The 19,648-nt window shown below is 35.2% G+C and overlaps 1 protein-coding gene across 1 annotated transcript in view; it reads left to right on the top strand.

Moving 5' to 3' along the window:
• stab1 (stabilin 1) overlaps nt 1–19,648 on the top strand; it is an 84,068-nt gene that overhangs the window by 56,897 nt on the left and 7,523 nt on the right. The window contains exons 53-64 of the mRNA XM_083534340.1: nt 272–418; nt 542–598; nt 2,603–2,774; nt 4,167–4,316; nt 5,692–5,796; nt 5,994–6,101; nt 7,126–7,319; nt 7,390–7,534; nt 14,564–14,697; nt 16,846–17,008; nt 17,179–17,285; nt 18,054–18,173. Coding sequence (XP_083390466.1) covers nt 272–418; nt 542–598; nt 2,603–2,774; nt 4,167–4,316; nt 5,692–5,796; nt 5,994–6,101; nt 7,126–7,319; nt 7,390–7,534; nt 14,564–14,697; nt 16,846–17,008; nt 17,179–17,285; nt 18,054–18,173 — 1,602 coding nt within the window. The remainder of the gene's footprint in view (nt 1–271; nt 419–541; nt 599–2,602; nt 2,775–4,166; nt 4,317–5,691; nt 5,797–5,993; nt 6,102–7,125; nt 7,320–7,389; nt 7,535–14,563; nt 14,698–16,845; nt 17,009–17,178; nt 17,286–18,053; nt 18,174–19,648) is intronic.

Here is a 19,648-nt window from a genome sequence, read left to right on the forward strand (position 1 = left end):
GCATATAGACAAAATGAACATGCATGCGTCTCAATAATAATAAAAGACTAGATGTTTCCAAAATTTTTGACAGGCACTGAATTATTCTTTTTACCTAAATTGAATTCAACGTTACTTACTTAAAGCAAATATAATGTAGCTTAAACATATCATATGTGCAGTTGTTTTAGGAATAAGTTAAAGGTAATTGCAAATGATTAAAACATAGCATCGAATTGACAATGGTGTGATGAATTATGCTGTATGGATATGTATGGATTTTTTATTTTAGGGGGATATTTTAATCAATGGTAATAATGCCAAGATTGTAGAACGCCATCTGCAATTCTTGACAGGAATCGCACATGGGATTGATAAGGTTCTAGAGCCTCCAAATATAGGGGCACACTGTGATGACTTTTCACCTACAGAGATTAAAGTAAGAATTCACTGTAAAATGCCCTTTGAATGTTATTTCAGTAAAATGCTCACTCTAACATAATATCAGTATGGACATTAAAATAGTAGCGTGTGCTCATATTTAATTGATTATGTGTAACAGAGTCGCTGTGGATCTTGTTCGCATCCACCACCTTGCCCCTATAGTAGTGTGTACACTGTAAGTATCTATTCAATCATTCTTTGTCTTGCCTGTCACTTTTTTATGTTTTTTTTATGTATCTAATAGTTTAGCATGACATTATTTAACTTTCACAAACTTTCATAAAACATAAAAGCATACACAAACACTGAAATATTCAAACTTGCAAAACTAGCAAAAGTATTAGGACACCTGAATCCAGTCATATGTAATTATTCAACAAACCTTTACCACAAAGTTGGCACAGTCTCACTACTAATGCCCTTGTGGCTGAATGAGCAGAAATATCTATAATAACACTCCAAAATCTATTGGAACCTTTTTCCAGAAGTGTGGAGGTTATTATATAGGCATATTAGAAATTCATATGGAATGGGATACAGTACATATACAGTACTGTGCAAAAGTTTTCAGTTGTGCTATAAAAAAGTGCTATAAAGTGTAAATGGTTTTAAAATAAAAGTTAATTTATTTTTATAAATGAACAAAATGGAAAGTAAATGAACAGAAGAACATTCCAAATCAAATCAGTATATGGTGTGAATTCCTTTTGGCTTTCATTTCTTACTTTTGTATACTTTGTGCTTTTGCATTATGTCTGGGAATTTGTAGGATCAATGTCAGGTGTATGAGTAACCATTTATACCAAGCAGGTGCTAATGACCATTAATTTCATATGTAGGTTGAAACACAATCTAAAGCTATGTAGGAGGATAAAATCTGGGTAAGGAAAAGCTACTATGCTACTAAAGTGAGGGTGTGGAAGACCCACAGGTCATACATCATGGCAAGACTGAGCACAGCAACAAGACATCAGCAAGATCTCTCCCAGGCACAAATTTCAATGCAGACTGGGGCTTCAAGATGTGCTGATCAAGCTATTTACAAAAAAAAATAACGAAACAGGCAATCTTGACAGACAGTGGTCAGCCAAGAAAATTTAATGTAGTAAATGAAAGACAAATTATGGTTACTTCTCTTCTCCGTCAGATGTCCAGCATTTACTGTCTGGAGAAGTCTGGCCAGAAGTGGTCTTCATGGAAGGATTGTAGCTAAAAAGTCATAGCCCTGACATGGAAACAAGGTTAAGCGACTTAACAATGCATGAAAACATAGAACCTGGGATTAAAAAATGGCAGCAAGTGCTTTGGAATAATCTGAAATAATTGGATGTATCAAAAAACAAGTTATTTTCCTAAAGAGCTGAACAGAAGTACAATTATCATTGTCTACAAGCAACATTGAAGCATTGTGGAGGATTCTTGCAAGTTTGGAGATGCATTTCTACAAATGGAGTTGGCATTTTGGTTAGGATTATTGGTTCATTTGTTCATTTATTTTCCATTTTGATAATTTATAAAAACAAAACAAAATATGAAAACATTTTTTAATAGCATTCTTACTTTACAGCACAATATAAGTTTTATATAACAAAAGTGTTTAAAAGTCTCCCTTCATGTTGCAGCATTAATCCAAATCCTATAATATGTGAAAACAGAATTCTAGAAATGTCAGTAAATAAAAAAAAATTAAGTATTCAGACCTTTTGCAACAACACAGTTCAGGTGCCTCTCAATTCTCTCTATTGGTGCTGAGATATCTCAACACCTTGACTGGAATCTACCTATAGAAATGTTTATTGATTGGACATGATTTGGAAAGGCACACTCCTCTCTATAGAGGCCTTATAGATGACAATGCATATCAGAAAAAAAAACTAAAACATTTATATATATATATATATATATATATATATATATATATATATATATATATGTATATATATATATATATATATATACTGTATAAATACTGTATATATGTGTGTGTGTATATATATGTATATACTGTATATACTGTATAAATACTGTATATATGTGTGTGTATATATATGTATATACTGTATATACTGTATATAGGGTGTATTGTAGTAACTAGTATGCAATCAATATAGAACCAAATCAGATTTGAGAATGTTTTTTTTTTTTTTTTAAATGTCTATTAACATCTACCTCTCCATAGAACAAAACTAGTATGTGCAATAGACCATGGAACCACTACAGACGGCATTATTTTTACGATGACATCGAGTTTCCCAGTTACAGTTTACACTCATTTGGCTGTCAACGATTGTGCACTAAAATGTCATGGGTTTCAAAGTGTTGCAAAAACCACTATGGACGAAACTGTCAAGGTAATAATGGCAATCAATTTCCTAATTTTTTGTTAACTTTTTTTTTTTTTGTGTGTGTGTGTGTAGTTGTAGCAAGTATTTTCATTTATTGGGAGAGACCCCCAAAAACCAAAAGTTATGTGTTCTTGCCACACATAACTTTTACATACTTTGAATATTTTACAATTTTGTTTCATTGCAATATCGGAAAATTGTAAGTCGAACCATCGTAACACAAGGGGACATTCGTAATTCTTCTTAGCTCTTAGCTTTTTGTAATAAACTTTCTTTTCGGCTTCTCCCGTTAGGGGTCGCCACAGCGGATCCTCCGCACGTTTGATTTGGCACATGTTTTACGCTGGATGCCCTTCCTAACGCAACCCTCCCCAATTTATCCGGGCTTGGGACCGGCACTAAGAGTGGCTGGGGATAGTTCCCTGACCGGGAATCGAACCCGGGTCGCAGCGGTGGGAGCGCTGCATCTTAACCACTAGACCACCAGGGGACCTCTTAGCTTTTTGTAATAATTTGCTTTATAATAGATTCTACTGGACCTAATATGTTTGTATTATTGTAACAAATAATAATTCGTTTGTTTAAAAGTTATTATAAAAGTCTAAAGGCAGTTGTTGAATTTAGTCAAGTAAAGTTTTAACTAAATGTGTATTGTGACTACATTGTAGTAATAGTTTATCATTGTAGTTACATGGATATCCTAAAACAATGTATTTTTTTTTTACTTTATTTCATCAGTGTTGAAAATCTATTAAAATAGCTGCATGTAAACAGCTACAAGATACAAGTTTTATGTTCTTTTTCGTAATCTAGTAAACAATTTGCTCCTGGGTAATGTGCTAGAATGCTAATATGGATTTTATGGCCAAAAACATTCCGACACCTGTCCATCACACCCATTTTCCAGCCTTCCCCAAACTATTGCCACAATGTTAAAAACAATTGTTTGGAATGTCTGTCTTTGCTTTAACCTACAGTGGAACTAAGAGCGAACTAACAAACTAACAAACATGTCCCATTATGACAATGACCCATTGTACAAATTTAGGTTAATGAAGACATATTTTGGCAAAGTTGGCGTGGAAAAACTTGCCTGCACAGGTCCCTGACCCCAATGACACTGAAAACCGTTGGGATGAAAAAGCCAGGTCTTCTTGCCCATTGTCAGCTCCTATCCTCACCAATGCTGTTATGGCTGAATGAGAAAAATCCTCACATCCATTTTTAAGAATTTAATGGAAAGTGAATGACATTATAAGAGTAAAGAGGGAACAGGTTTATTTAAAAAAAAAGGATTGCTCAGCAAGCACATAAGGGTGTGATGTTCGGGGTGGACGCATTTACATTAGTAAGTGAATTTAATTAATATTGGTTTAATTAATACAATGTCTGTTGTAGTCTGTCCTGGAGGCTTGGAGGCGCCATGTGGAAGTCATGGTGATTGTGATGATGGGCAATATGGAACAGGGGAATGTAAATGTCACAGTGGTTTTACTGGGACAGCATGCACATTGTGCAAAGACAAGCATTATGGGCCAAACTGTACAGGTAAGTTCACTTTTAAACCACAACAAAAAAATCTAATGCAGTTATCTAATGCAAATTTTATAGTATAGTATAGTATAGTATAGTATAGTATAGTATAGTATAGTATAGTATAGTATAGTAGCTAATTGGATGGAAATTTGTATCTACAGTATCTATACCTCTAAGAAAGCATACCCACCTTATATCTTCAGCCACATTTAATTACAGTTTACTGGATAACTTTCTTTTCTTATGACTATACAGCTCCTGAGTCACCACATGGGCTTTTAAATATCCTTTGCTGCAGTAATTGAGGTATCGGGTGGTTGAATGCTTCTCTTAGGTTCAAGGTTTTATTATGCATAATGTAGACATGTAAAGGCGGATATTAAAGCAGTAATAAAGTTTTGCATTGTGGTCACTGTTTCTCTAGAGTTACAGCATTAGATTCTTTTTAGTGTCTTGGTGCCTGACAAAAGCTTCTTTTCTGTTTTTGATGGCCTGCTCTGTTTTTTAGCAGATGTCATGTTGTGCTTTGTGAAGTTCTCACCAATGTCTTATTTCCTAAAAGTTGCTCAGAATTTTGTACTCTTAAGGTCACTTAATCAGTTCTCAGACCGTGGATTTATTCTCTCTTCTCTTTTTTATTAATACATTTTTTTAATAGGTGCATGTAAGAGATTTTGATGTTTTATAGATTTTTTTCATTGATTGAAGGCACATACTAAAACTATTACAATATTTTAAAGGTCAGCATGCGCATTCACAGCAATTCCCGAAAGCTGATTTTTCATCACCTTTTTCATTATTTTAATTTAGTTTCAATATAAAAACACAAACGAATAAAACACAAAAGAATAAAACACAGTCCAATCTTCTGGCCAGTAAAAAAGCTTTCAATTAAAACTAATGAAATTAAGAATTGATATTGTTTCTGTATATCACTTGTGCATCTTTTGACTTCATACTATAGGATAAACAAATGTGTACAGTATGTGGTGCATGTGTGTATAATTACACATACGACTATGAATGTTGAATAATCTGTTTAGTAATTCAGTGTTAAAAAACAATGTTTATTGCAACCTTAAGCTTCTTGAAGTTTGTTCTAGCAGAACCACTACATTTTTTCTAACACCTACAACAGAGTTTTTCCCTTTGAGAGACGGCATCAGGCAAAATTCTTTTCAGAAGCCCTAAAATGCACTTAAGGATCAATTTGTTAATACTTAATAGTATAGCTGTGGATATTAACATTTCTGTCTGAATCTGATCTGATCAATTCGGGTTTGCTGAAAACTGCATGTAATCATGACATTGTTTTTGTTTGAAAATCCTTCAGTAATTTAGTGTTTATTTCATTTAACACATGCACTACATTGTCCTCTGTTCACAGCCTGTTCCTGTACTCTTAATGGGAAGTGCGAGGATGGGATAGATGGTGATGGTAGTTGTTTCTGCCAGGAAGGCTGGACAGGAGTGAAATGCGAGTCAAAAATCGGTAAAAAAAAAAAAAGAAAGCTAGCCAATGATAGGAAAACACACTTTAATATTCTAACATTGTAGGGTCAAGGTGATGCTTAGGGCAGATATACTAAAATTTCTTCAGGTCCAGTTGCCTTGACTATTATTATTAGATGTCCGAATGACCAAAAATCTTTATAACCTGCACCACTAACAGTCTTCTTAATTTAATAGATGTGAAGCCAGTATGCTCCCCAAAATGCCATTCAAAGGCTGTGTGCCTTCCAGAGAATCAATGCCAGTGTGAACCTTCATATGAAGGAGATGGCTACAACTGCACAGGTATGTGTATGCACTTTGTTTGGATTTTAAGGTAGGCCTAATGCAACTCAAAAGTAAATAACATATGGTAAAATGAGGAATTGAACCTATAGCTTTTTGCTGTGATCAGGTGTGTAGTCTTACAAGCAGGGTATGGAAAAAAACACCAACAAATATATATTAAAAATTTTTATAATTCAATGTGTAATTATCAGCTGTTTACAAAAATAAAAAATAATTGTAAAAAAAAGCCCCACTTTATCCTAAGCTTACATTTTCAGTAGCAAAAGACAAAGTGTCAGTCAACCGTTCATTTTCCAGTTATGTGTGTGACGCAGAGGCGATCATGCAGAACAAGCAATATTTGAAATTATATTTAAGTACTTTGAAATGAGGTATTATGCAGTGAAGTGACTAATGCAAATGATTGGCTTGAATGATTCCCTGGATATATCTTATGTCGCATGTGGACTGATGTATCGTTTCCTGACTCCTACCTGCAATATTAATTACTTTTTAAAAATGCTTGACTAGTTTTTCTCAGCCAAAACCACACATATACATAGATTGGTACCTGACCCTTACCAAGTTTAGGTGCATAAGGCAAATGCAGGCTTTGGCTTTATTAAAAACAACTAGGGCAAAAATAACCTAAAAGGGTAGGAAATACTCTGAGCAGTGTATATGAGGCTAGTAAAAGGTCACTCTAATTTAAGATAACCTAGATTATAAAAAATCTGGAAAGAGATAATCTGTGTTGTATTTTACTGTGTAAAATTTCAGTAATATCAGTAAAATCATAATAATAACCCTAACATTTTATAACTTTTTGATATTGCATGATATTTTATATTAATGACTGCATAAGCATATGTAACTGTTGTCATTGGACATTATTGCTAACATAAATAATATGTGATGACTATTGCAATATATAATTTTATTACATGTCTATTTGTAAGGCTTAAGGTAAACATTTGTTGCATGTTCTTACAAAGATCCTATGTGAAAATGCTAATCGTCTCTTATTTTTAATTTTTTCCAGCTCCAGATCTGTGTAATGAATATAATGGAGGCTGCCACATCGCGGCTAATTGCACCCAGTCTGATATCAAAGTTACATGCACTTGTAAAGCCGGCTACTCTGGAGATGGCTTTGACTGCTCCCCCATCAACCTTTGTGTTGAGGAAAATAATGGTGGCTGCAGTGACTTTGCAAACTGCATTTTCGTTGGACCTGTAAGTTTATATGATTTTTTTTTTTTAGACAGATTGTAACAACATACGTTGACCTATTTACTTTCATCAGAATGAGCGCCGATGTGAATGCCTCCAAGGGTATGTGGGCAATGGAGTCCAGTGCTTCGAGAAGGTGGTGCCACCTGTCGATCGCTGTCTGGAGAACAATGGAGACTGCAATGCTAATGCGATCTGCAAAGACTTGCATTTTCACTGTAAGTATTTTACATTTATGTACAAGCTTCTTATATTTTTTGACAATATTATTGTTTAAGATGCTTTAATTTTGTAGGTGAGGTTATACTACAATACTACAATTTCTAACAAGAAAAGTTATATAATACTAATATATATATATATATATATATATAAAAAAAAAAATACAAAATGTCAAGTCAGCCTTTATTTATTTACAAATAATCAAAATTAAGCTAACAGTAAACATAATGTTAGACCAAAGATTTACCTATTTCAACTAATAAACAAACCTAATGAAATTCAAAAAATATTTAAAAGTGGCTATTTAAGGAGATGACCCCACATGGAAATGAAGACTGTTCCAGAAAAAGCATGATTGCCTTCTCAGAAAACCTGCATGATCTAGTGGATGAATATGGATGAGGAAGAATGCTGATGTATTGTTATCTGCTCCCAGAAAGTGTGTTGTAGACAAAATCAGATTCAACCCTGAATATCACAGGAAGCCTGTGTAGAGATTCTAGTACTAGAATAATGCGATCCCCTTTTCCTGACCCTATTTAAAGCCTGGCGGCTGCATTTTGACCCAACTGCAGGTGAGATTAAGGGAGAGCAATGTACAAAGATTACATTTACATATACATTGTGTGAATCACAATTTTCTGTTTTTTGCTAAAGAAGAAAATGTTTGACTTTAGCAATAGATCTCCTGATGACAGCACTGATTCACTTTTTGAAATTTAATGAGTCAAAATTCAGAACTTGGTTTCAATTGTTCCCCTTCAGGAACTTGAGCTGCATCAACAATGCTTTGGGAGCGCTTCCGCATTGTCCACGCTCTGAATCACGTGTGTAATCGGTCCAATGAAAGCACGCTGTCAGCTGCGGGGTGACGTCACGACCAGGAAGCTATAAAACACACACATATATATATATATATATATATATATATATATATATATATATATATATATATATATATATATATATATATATATATACACACAAAAAATGAAAGCAAGCATAAAGAGTGAGCACTCTTTCGAGTCCCCTTGCCCCAGCTATAACACAGGGTGGATACACACAGCCTGTGTTTTGCTTGCTTGAGAGCCTAGCTTGCTAGGTCGGTTCTCGAGAGAGCCGACTGCACAGATTGCGCTCGCATGTCATTGCGAACGATCCACTCCCAGGCAGCACACTTTAAGAAGGGTGCTCCCGCTCCTCATGGTTTTGGCCCCGCTTTCACTGAGGCAAAGTGGCATTTGAGGACCTGGGGCTCGCAAGCTTCGGTCGCAAGCTTTGGAAGCATGCTGGACTTGGGGGGTTAGTTAGCTGCCTCTCAGGAGGCCCCCTAGAGCTGCACCAGAGTGTAGCTCCAGCTCTAGGCATACCAGAGGTCAGTCTCAAGAGACTGATTCCCTTAAGAGACTATCAGACAGCCTGGGAAGCTCTGCCAGATGTGTTTTGGTGGGTCCTGCGCACTGAAGACAGAGTTCCCAAGAAGGGAGGGTTGCGTCCTATTTTGGATCTACGTCAGCTAAACCGATCACTTTTGAAACTTAATCAAGTTGTGTCTCAAATCAGGTCCGAGGACTGGTTTGTCACGATAGATCTGAAGGATGTGTACTTTCATGTATCCATCCTTCCATCTCACAGGAGGTTCCTGAGGTTCACTTTTGGGGGCCGAGGCTTTTCAATATCGGGTCCTTCCGTTTGGTCTTGCCCTCTCACTCCACACCTTCTGAAAGTGTGTGGATGTGGTTCTGGTCCCACTGAGACTTCAGTGTATCCGCATTCTAAATTATATCGACGATTGATTGATATTGGCTCAATCGGAGCAGTTGGCGGTCCGGCATTGAGATGTCATTTATGCTCACATGAAGGAGTTGGGGATACGGCTTTCTCCATTATAGAGAACTTATAATGATACTAAAAATAATACTTAGGCGTAGTGTGGGAGTCGACCCTCATGCGGGTGCAGTTATCTCCTGCTCAAAACTCATCGAATCTAACAGCCGCCGAGAGAGTGAAAGAAGGCCAGTCACCCACTGTAAAGGAGTTCCAGAGACTGCTGGGGCTGATGGCAGCAACGTCCAAAGTGGTTCCACTTGGCCTCTGCACATAAGACCCCTTCAGTGGTACTCAGGAGAAGGTTTTTCAAAGTCTTTATACATAAACTGAGTTGATTAAGCAAAGAGTCTTAGACAAAAATTATATAGGAACATTATAGCCATAATAAATTGTAGTACTTTCTATATTTAAGTAAATTTAAAGGCAAATACTTTTGTACTTATACTCAAGTGAAAGTTTAAAGGTTCACTTTTACCAAAATAATTTTTTACAGAATGTATCTCTACATTAACTCAAGTACATGGTTAGTGTACTTTGTCCAACACTGTCAATTCTAATCTCTAAACTTAACTCAGTTGGCACGATATTGACTGATATTGACTTGATTAAAGAATGAGTTTCATTTCAAGGTTTAAGTAAATACTATTATGTAGACCATTATGACCAAACTGGTTATCTTGCTTTTCTGAGTCATTATCTGGAATCGATGGCTTCAAAAACGCTTTATTAGTTTTATGCAATAGCCCCAATGACTCATCCATTTCCCCCTATTTATATTGCATTCTTATTGGATTTAAATCCAGCCGACAGAATGGACTTTACCTTATTTTTCTTTCTTTGTTTTCTGCTTTGACCTTTGAATATTTCTTTATTTCTGGACTATTTTATATATTTACACGGCCTGTGGTCGCATCCGGCCACTAATGGCACATCTATTCTTACTGCTCATTATTGTGTGCAGAGCTTCAACCTAGCGTAACCACAGGAATGAATAGAGCCCAATGATCACATTTTTATTGGTGTAATCTACTCTTAGATAGATGATTATCAATCAGCCTGGGTTCTAATTATGTGTAGTGTCTATCATTAGAATTTTAGGGCAGCAAGAATGACTTTACTAAGTGATATTTTACATAACCATTTGGCAATATCGCTGGAACTGTGTGGGAGCATTCTATAATGTTAATAAAATCAAGTAGATAGTTTCATCAGGTTCACAGTTCAGATTTCATAAATTAATTACTATTTTATTCTATTTTTTACTAATGTGTTGAGTTTATTATGTAAACTCCATGAATTGTAAATATTGTATTTAATTTAAAAAAATATATATTTAATTTAATAAGCAGAGTTTTTTTTATTTAAGCTAAGTCTGCTGCATCAGAGTGTGTGCATGTTCACTAACAATCTTTACCACTGTTTCCTCTTTAGGAGGGCAAATCCATGTTCAATTGAGTAAAGTCTGGGGATTGATTTGACCAGTCCTCTTAATTAGATTAGATAAGCTCCTCTATACATTTCCAGTAAATTACTGTAGACTCCTGAATTGATTTATTTTTTTAATTATATTTATATTTCTGCAAATAAAGTATTTTACCCGTGTCCTATGGAGGCTGTTGATGATGGCACTGTTGTTTTGGGATTTTCTCAGTGTCCTGCTCATCAACTTCTGTAATTTTCTTTTGGTGACCTGTTTGATGTCTGATTGTCAGTACACTATCAGTTTCTTCTTTTACAGGATATGCCAAATTGCTGTATTGGTTATGCTCAAAGCTTGTGCAATGTTTCTGATTGATTTTCCTTTTTTCTCAGCTTTAAAATGGTGGGGTTTTCTCAGATAGCTATCGGGTCTTTTTGCTGCTTTATCCTGTTGGTTTAATAACAAACGCTGTCTTTACAGACAATACTCAGGACTTAAACCAATAGTAAACATTCAAAGCTATTTATTATTTACATCTATCAATAAGCAGAAAACCTAAGCAGAAAACCATAAGTTTTATTGTGGTGTAAAACAATTGCTCTTATTATCCTTCCCCTTTACTTTCTTTTACACTAGGTGCTTGTTATATGAAGTAAAATACATAGAGTGTATTTTAAAAGTCTGAGAAAAATAGGAAAAATGCTTGTTTGGCACATTTCTTTTATTTGATTTAACACAATGATTTTCATTACAAATTATACAGTCAGGAACAACTTAAGTGAAAAGTAGATTCTTAAGATATTTCCATGAAATATCTCTATTTGTTTATTCTCTTTTTTGCTTTGAAGACAGTACTTACTCAAGTTGACGCATACTCAGGACAGAAAGTTTTGTGCCAAAATATTGTGCCCCTGGCCCAGCTAAAGAAAAACAGCCGCAAAACATAATGCTACCCCCACCATGCTTCAATGTCAGTATGGTTTTCCTTGGATGATGCTCTGTATTGACCAAAAAGTTCAACCGTTGTCTCATCAGACCAGCCACATTTTCACACATGCATACTTCAGACATGATTGCGTATTCTTCCTTGTAAGAATACACATGCAAGAAGTGACCAGCATAAATTCATGTACTTCCTTTACTCTTGCTATTGCCCTCTTGATAGCACCCTTGATAGATTTTCTCCCTCTTCTTTTATCAACTTTGGAGTGTCCTCCTGATTTTTGCAACCTAGATATGCAGGCAAATACTACAGCAACAGTTTACTTTTATCTGGTTTTAATTAGAATCACTTTAATTGATGGCAGGTGTATGGCATTTACCTACAGGCCTAATTTTGAATGTGATGGGTCTACTCTGAGGACAGTCAAAAGCCCCTATTATGAAAGTGTATGGAGACTTATGCAATCAGGGTGTTGTCATTTAAAAAGAAATTATATTTACCGTAATTTCCGGACTATTAAGCGCACCCAAATATAAGCCGCACCCACTGAATTTGACAAAGATTTTTATTTTGAACATAAATAAGCCGCACCTGTCTATAAGCCGCAGGTGTCTACACTAAAACTAATTAACTTTACACAGGCTTTAATGAAAGACAGTGTCTGTAACACGGCTTGTATCTAAACAGTAGCCTACCAAGAAAGTCATTGTTCACTGTCTTCCTCCTTCCTTTCACAACTATTTCTCTCGAGAGTTTTTCTTTTGGCATCGTCGTGCATTTAAAAATCACCATTGGTGAAGCTTTTCTCCTGATGCCGTGCAGCTCAGAACACAGGTGAAGTGTGTTTTTTCATGCCCGGTTGTTTTCAGCGTGACGAATGATTCACATTTCCTGTTGACAGTCCGAGTGAGCGGCAGGTCAAACGTCAGAGGAACATCATCCATATTTATGATGTGGTGCGGCCCGATTCAGTGGGAGCGCATCTGATTTAATATAAAGAGTTTCATTGGTTCACCTGAACCCGTTCAGCAATTTCATTTGTCTAATGTTATGGGTCTCAGTTTTTTGGCTTGAAGTTTGTAAAACCGGGAAAAACCCAGGAAAAATCCATAAATTAGCCGCTTCATTGTTTAAGCCGCGGGGTTCAAAGCGTGGGGGAAAAAAGTAGCGGCTTATAGTCCGGAAAATACGATAAATGTCTATTTATTTCTGGATTTTTGTTTGTTGGAAGATCACAAAGATGTAGCAAGTCTGATGATTGTATTGTTGTTATTGCTGTTTTTGTATTTCTGTAAATATGCAGTTTCATAAAGAAGTGTAGACTTTTTATATCCATTGTAAAGTATCTCACTAAAGTATATATTCTCAAGGGACAATACCAAAGAAATGAAACTTGGATATAATTTATAGTCAATGTGCTGCTTGTATAGCAGTACAGATTTACTGTCCTCTGAAAAAAACAACATTCAGCCATTATTTTCTAACTAGCTGGCTAAAACTAACACATGAGTACACCCTAAGTGATAACAGCTGTACATTGTTTAACCATGCAAAGCCAAATTTCCTATTCATCATGTTCATGTTCTTGTCTGCTTGACAGGACCATACAAATTTGTGTATCTTGTGTAAAGCAGTTAAAGGTTGGTGCTTTGAGTACAATTCACTCATACTGACCACTAGATGTTCAGCATGACACCTTATTGCAAAGAACTTTCTGAGGATTAGTATTCTTGCTCTCCACAATAATGGTCTAGGCTATTAAAAGATTGATTACACCCTGAAACTGAGTTACAGTGCAGGCCTCACAAGGGTTGATCAAAGAAGTTGAATTATTATGCTGTGCATCAGGTGCAGAAGCTGGCTTAAAAAAAACAGATGCGTAAGAGCTGCCAGCATTGCTTTAGAGTTTCCAGGAGCGGAAGGTCCGCTTGTAAGTGATCAGACCATATGGCGCACTCTGCAACAAAGTCGGTTTGCATGGCTGTTGTCCCAGAATGAAGCCACTTCTGAAACTGGCTCACAAGAAAGCCCTCAAACAGTTTGCTGGAGAACCTGTCCAAGTGCATGAATTACTAAAACCATGTCCTGTGGTCTGAATAGACTAAGATAAATTGACTTAGATGGTGTCCAGCAAGTGTGGCAGTGCCTTGGTGAGGAGTACCAAGTACCAACATTGTCTTGCCTACAGTCAAGCATGGTGGTGGTAGAATCATGGTCTGGGGCTGAACGGCAAAACGACTCCAAACAGACCGCCAAGAATGCTTTGCTAAGTGTAAAGGTGATGGAGTGGCCAAGTATGTCTTCAGACCTGAACCCTATTAAGCACCTGTGGGGCATCCTCAAGTGGACGTCATTAATGTCATGTGATGTCATTAAGGAAGAGTGGAAGAGGATCCAAGCAACAACCTGTGCAGCTTTGATGAATTCCATGTCCAGGAGGATTAAAGGCAGTGCTGATAACAATGATAACAATAGTGCTCACAAAAAAAAATATTGACACTTTGGACACAGTTTTGACAAATTCACTTAAGATGTATTTACTTTTGTTGCCAGATATTTTGAGAATAATGGCTGAATGTTGAGTTATTTTTAGAGGACAGTAAATCTGTTAATGTGCAGCAGTAAAGCTATATAAGTTTTATTTCTATAGTATTGTCCCTTGAGATGATTATAATAAAATGGTTGCTGAAATGTGAGGTATGTATTTACTCGTGTGAGATACTGTATATATAACTCTTTAAACAAGTAAATAATGGTGATAAATAATTACCTGTTTATCATTTTAACACATCATTAAGTTTGAATTATATTTAATGAGAATATGTTATTTAGCCAAAACAGCAGGTGTCTTCCACCTGAGATCACCAGCTGGGAAGTATATGATGAACTACACAACAGCAGAGGCAGCCTGCAAAGCTGAAGGAGCCACACTCGCTACTTTGTCCCAGCTTTCTGATGCCCAACAGGTAAAAATAAATTGCTCAAATTCCTGGCACAAAACATATGTTGGTTGGATTTATGTGAAGAATACAAGTACGTTCTTTATTTAAATAATATACCTGTGGATATATTTAGCATTAGTCTGACATTGTCTAACAATTAAATGGTTACTTTATATTATTTTACATAGTGTGATTTTGCACCAAAAGGCAAAAAAAAGTGTCTGTGAATTATCCTGAAAATTTGTTCAGTGTTAATTTGAACATTTTACCATTACAATTAGGCATACGCAGTGATTTAAGGGAATTGATGATTTAGTGAAGTGTAACTGGAGCCCTTGCAAGGCTTTAACTAGCATTCTAAATCAAAATATGTCTCCTTTGTCTTTAGTCAATCCTGGACAGCAAGGTCACATAATCTAGCCTATCTCTTTGTGCTGTTACTCAGGCACCTGAGGCCTTCAAGAATAGTAGAGCCCATTCTCATAAAAAAAACACCGTAGCCATGGCAACCTACTCTTGTCAGGCTGAATAAAGACCTGCTAACCTTCTTACATAAAACATATATATGTATCTGTTGAGGAAATCTGTCAGAATTTGATTTACATTATCGCACACATCTCATTTCATCTTAAACATGACATACATCCTTGTTTCTTTGTTGATTTTTTTATATAAAATAAGCCCAAAAAAAGAAAACCTACTTAAACAATTGTTCCTACCACTAATTAGTAAAATGAATACCTGGCAAAAGTAAGAAGGAGGTTGAAAATCAAGTTCAAAAATTTACATTTGTGTCCAGTTAGTTATCAATGTTGAGATACATGCTGTAAATGTATCTTCTTTTACAACCGCAATTCCGATGAAGTATAATGTAAATAAAAACAAAATGCAATTATTTGCAAATCTGATAAACCCATAATTTTTTCACAATATCAAATGTTTAATATAAGGAAATATACTATTTTAAGGGAAAAATATTAGAATTTTGGGGCTTCTTTGTTGTATTTTTTTTATTTTTTTTTGATCCATGATACTTCAAAAGTTTTTAATTGTTGAAAGGTCTGGACTGCGGGCAGGTGAGTTCAGCACCTGAACTCCTCTACTAGGAAACCATGCTGTTATAATAAATGCAGTCTGCAGTTTAGCATTATCTTGCTGAAATAATCAATCAATCAATAATCAATATTGAAACCTTCAATCTGACAGTTGAATCTTTGCTTGGATGCTAGAAAATGAGGACGATGCATTTTTTTGTTATATAGGGGTGCTCAATGTCTGATTTGACATAGAACCGGTTTTCCCCCAATAAGTTAATATGCAGCCTATTACGATAGTTATAAATAAAAATAGGAAAAGAAAGAAGCTTTTAATAATTATAATATTTCTAATGTGCTTGAATTAATGGTTCCATGATTCGTGACCAACACAGGAGCATCTTGCCAGCAGGGATTATATTTTATAATATCTGGGTTATTCTGTAAAGGTATGTTCTGCTCTAATTAAATTCTGTACATTTATTTTTTTTTCACCGCATCAATGTTGCGCTGAGTGCGATCGCCCAGGCAGTTTAACCAATTTAATTGGATTTGCAAATCCTGTCTGCAGCGTGGCCTTTCTGTAAATGTTTTAGGTTTATTGATCATTTTTTGACATTTTCTTCTATTAGTCTGTACATCGTAGCTTTAAAATTTTATGAGGAATCATATCACAACTACCTGGTGTCGTCGTCCAGCCAAAACAACCACCACCACCACCCCAACCTGTCAGGAAACCACCGGCCACGCCCCCCCTCAGCACTCAGCACACTTGCAGTGCCTCGCCTTCATACTAATCACCTTCACCTGTCTCCAATCTACAAGGCTAATAAACGTCCTATTCGTATTCTGGTTTCAGACTCTTGATCAAAGCGTGACACAGCATTTTACCACCACCCGACACTCATATGAATCGACTATCAATCAACTATAGGCATGACTTGACAAATCTATTTATACAATGTAAATTCTTACATTGGATTAAGTACAATTCTAATCGGGGACACCCCTAGTTTGTATATGTACACATATTTTAAGACAATAGTTGTATAAAAATCTGTCGTGTTAAATTTCACTTAAAAAATTTTTTTTACTTTTAATCTGATATGCTACCGATTCCATCTTGTTCATCAACTAGATGGGAATGCACTTATGTGTTGCCGGATGGTTCGATGGGAAAAATGTGGGTTATCCAATCCTCTTTCCATCTGCAAAATGTGGTGACAATCATGTGGGCATAGTCAAGTACAAGGATCCTGAAGAAAAAAGTCTTTATGACGCTTACTGCTACAGCATTAGAGGTACTGCTAAAACATATGGAATAAATATCATAAGTAGAATATAGAAGTAATAAAGTTTAAAGTTCACCTATACTCAATAAAATGATTTCATCCACTAATAATATAATAATTTATAAATATTGGAAAAATCTGAAATACTCTTATTTACTCTTGTTACTTTTGTTTTCCAGAGGTAACATGTGAATGTGGGCCTGGATATGTTGGCGATGGAGAATTCTGTAATGGCAATCTTGCCTCAGTCATCGCTACCCATTCAAACTTCTCTATATTTTACTCTGTAAGAGTTCATTTCTGTTTCTAAAATGATTAGTTGTATTTATTAAAATTATGTATACATGCTTTATGTATATAATTTTATATATATATATATATATATATATATATATATATATATATATATATATATATATATATATATATATATATATATATATATATAATAAATGTCATCACTTTTGGGTACAGTGGATATAAAAGGTCTGCACAGAACTGTTAAAACTTTGTGTTCTTTTGACAAAGCAAGAAATTACAAATAAAAATAATTATGCCATTATTTTTTTTATTCAATGTGATATACCAAACAACAAAATGAAGTGAAAAACATTTGGGGGAAAAAAGGAAAAAACAATGAAAAAACAATAATCTAGTTGCATACATGTAAGCACCCTTTTATAATATGGCATGTGACAAAAAAATCATTCAAACTCATATTTAAAAGTATTTATAATATACATGTAAACAATCCACCACAAAATACAGATCTGTTTTGGTAAGATTCTTTTGACACCCTGGTTTTATCTGACTGGTCCATGTGGGGAATTTGGTGCCTACTTACTCAAAAAGATCCGGATTGGTTTAATGGCTGTGCACACCTTACACAATCAGTTATTTATGTATTTGATAATTATAACCCTAAAATATTTCTGTTTTTATTTGTATTTTCCCATTAGATTACCTAACATGTAAACTTTTGATATCCACTGTACAGCGACATGGTTTTTTCAAATGCTTTTTTAATTGTTTTTATTCCTAACCCTTTTTTTAGATGTTAGTAAAGTATGCAGAGATTGCTGTGGAGGGGAAAAAGCTCTTGGACTTCCTGTCAAGCGGTTCAACAAATACAACACTTTTTGTGCCATACAATGCAGGATTTTCTGGCAATAAGGTCAGCAGACTTTTAACAAACAAAATTATTTGCTGTAAAAACATGGTAACGTTTTTGTAATAACTAAAGGTGAAGTTATGAAGGTATCTGTGTTGGAAAGAGACCATACACCTTTATAAATTTTATACATTTATTTGATTAAACTTTATAAATAAATTTAGCAAGCTTTCTCTTATGTCTGGTGTAGGGCTGAAACAGCATTTTCTATAAAAAGGGAGAGCAGTGTGGCCAAAGGTCTCAGAGAAGGTTCTGTAAGAAATTGAGTAGATCACATCCATCTGCATGCATGTGATCTAAAACAGCATCAAACTTTAAGCAAACCACAAGATCACAGAACATTTTAAAGACATTTGGTCTTTTAATACAAGCACCAGACAAGTTGTAGACTAGATTAACCTTGATTTATTTTGGAATATACTATATCAGCAAAAGTATGTGGAAACCGCAAACATCAAACATTACTCAAACTAAGAGGGTAAGATGGCCCTGGGCACAAGTTGAGGTCTATAACAACATAGTTTGCCAAGGTTGGTGTAGATGAACTCAAGTGGGGAACAACATGAACTGACCTCAACCCCACTGAATACATTTTTGGAAGAATTAGAACGCACTGCATGCCTGGGCTTCTCACCCAACACTAATACCTGACATCACTAATGCTCTAGTGGCTGAATGGGCAAATCCTCAAATCTATGTTTTAAAATATAGCATAAACCATTTATAGTGGAGTGGATGCTGTTATTGCAGCAAAGGGGGACAAACTCTTGAATAGGTTGTTCAATAAGCATATATGATTTTGATAGTTAAGTATCAACATACTCTTGTCTATGTAGTGTATATATACAGGCTATCCAAATATGCATAAAACTTGAAAATAATTGTACAAAGTTAGCGTTATTTTAGCTGTCTACCACAGTTTAATCAAAACTTTTAAAACGCAAAGCCTCAGAAACAAAGCCAGATTACAGTTCGCCATAAACATTGAATAAAGCCCATACATGTAAAACGTGCTACACCACTAAGCTAATTTGAAAGTAATTAACTTTAAATTAATGCTGGAAGTCTACATTTAGATTTATATTCACCATAATCAACTTCAAAATGCTGTGGTAGGCAGCTAATATAACAATAACTTTATTTATGAAAAAGCAGACTTTGAGAGCTTGCACGCTTTCCATCATATGGAACTACAATTAATCAGTGTATAGAACTTTGCCTGTATCTAAACTGTACTAAATCACATATAAATTCTCATTATAATTTGGAACAAGCCAAAAATGTAACAGGCTAAACATATCCAGTTGAATTAATTTCCTATGCTACTACGTTGGAAAAAACATCAAGCCCTTTCCAAGAAATTCCATTTGCAACCATAATATCAACTAATTGGTCTATTTAACTCACCAGCGTTCAGTGTTTCTTAATGTTCATGCACCATGTGCTTCTATTTTTCTGTGCTGTCACAAATGTTTTAG

This window comes from Silurus aristotelis (assembly GCF_946808225.1).
Source record: "Silurus aristotelis genome assembly, chromosome: 28".
In the NCBI taxonomy this organism is placed as follows: domain Eukaryota; kingdom Metazoa; phylum Chordata; class Actinopteri; order Siluriformes; family Siluridae; genus Silurus; species Silurus aristotelis.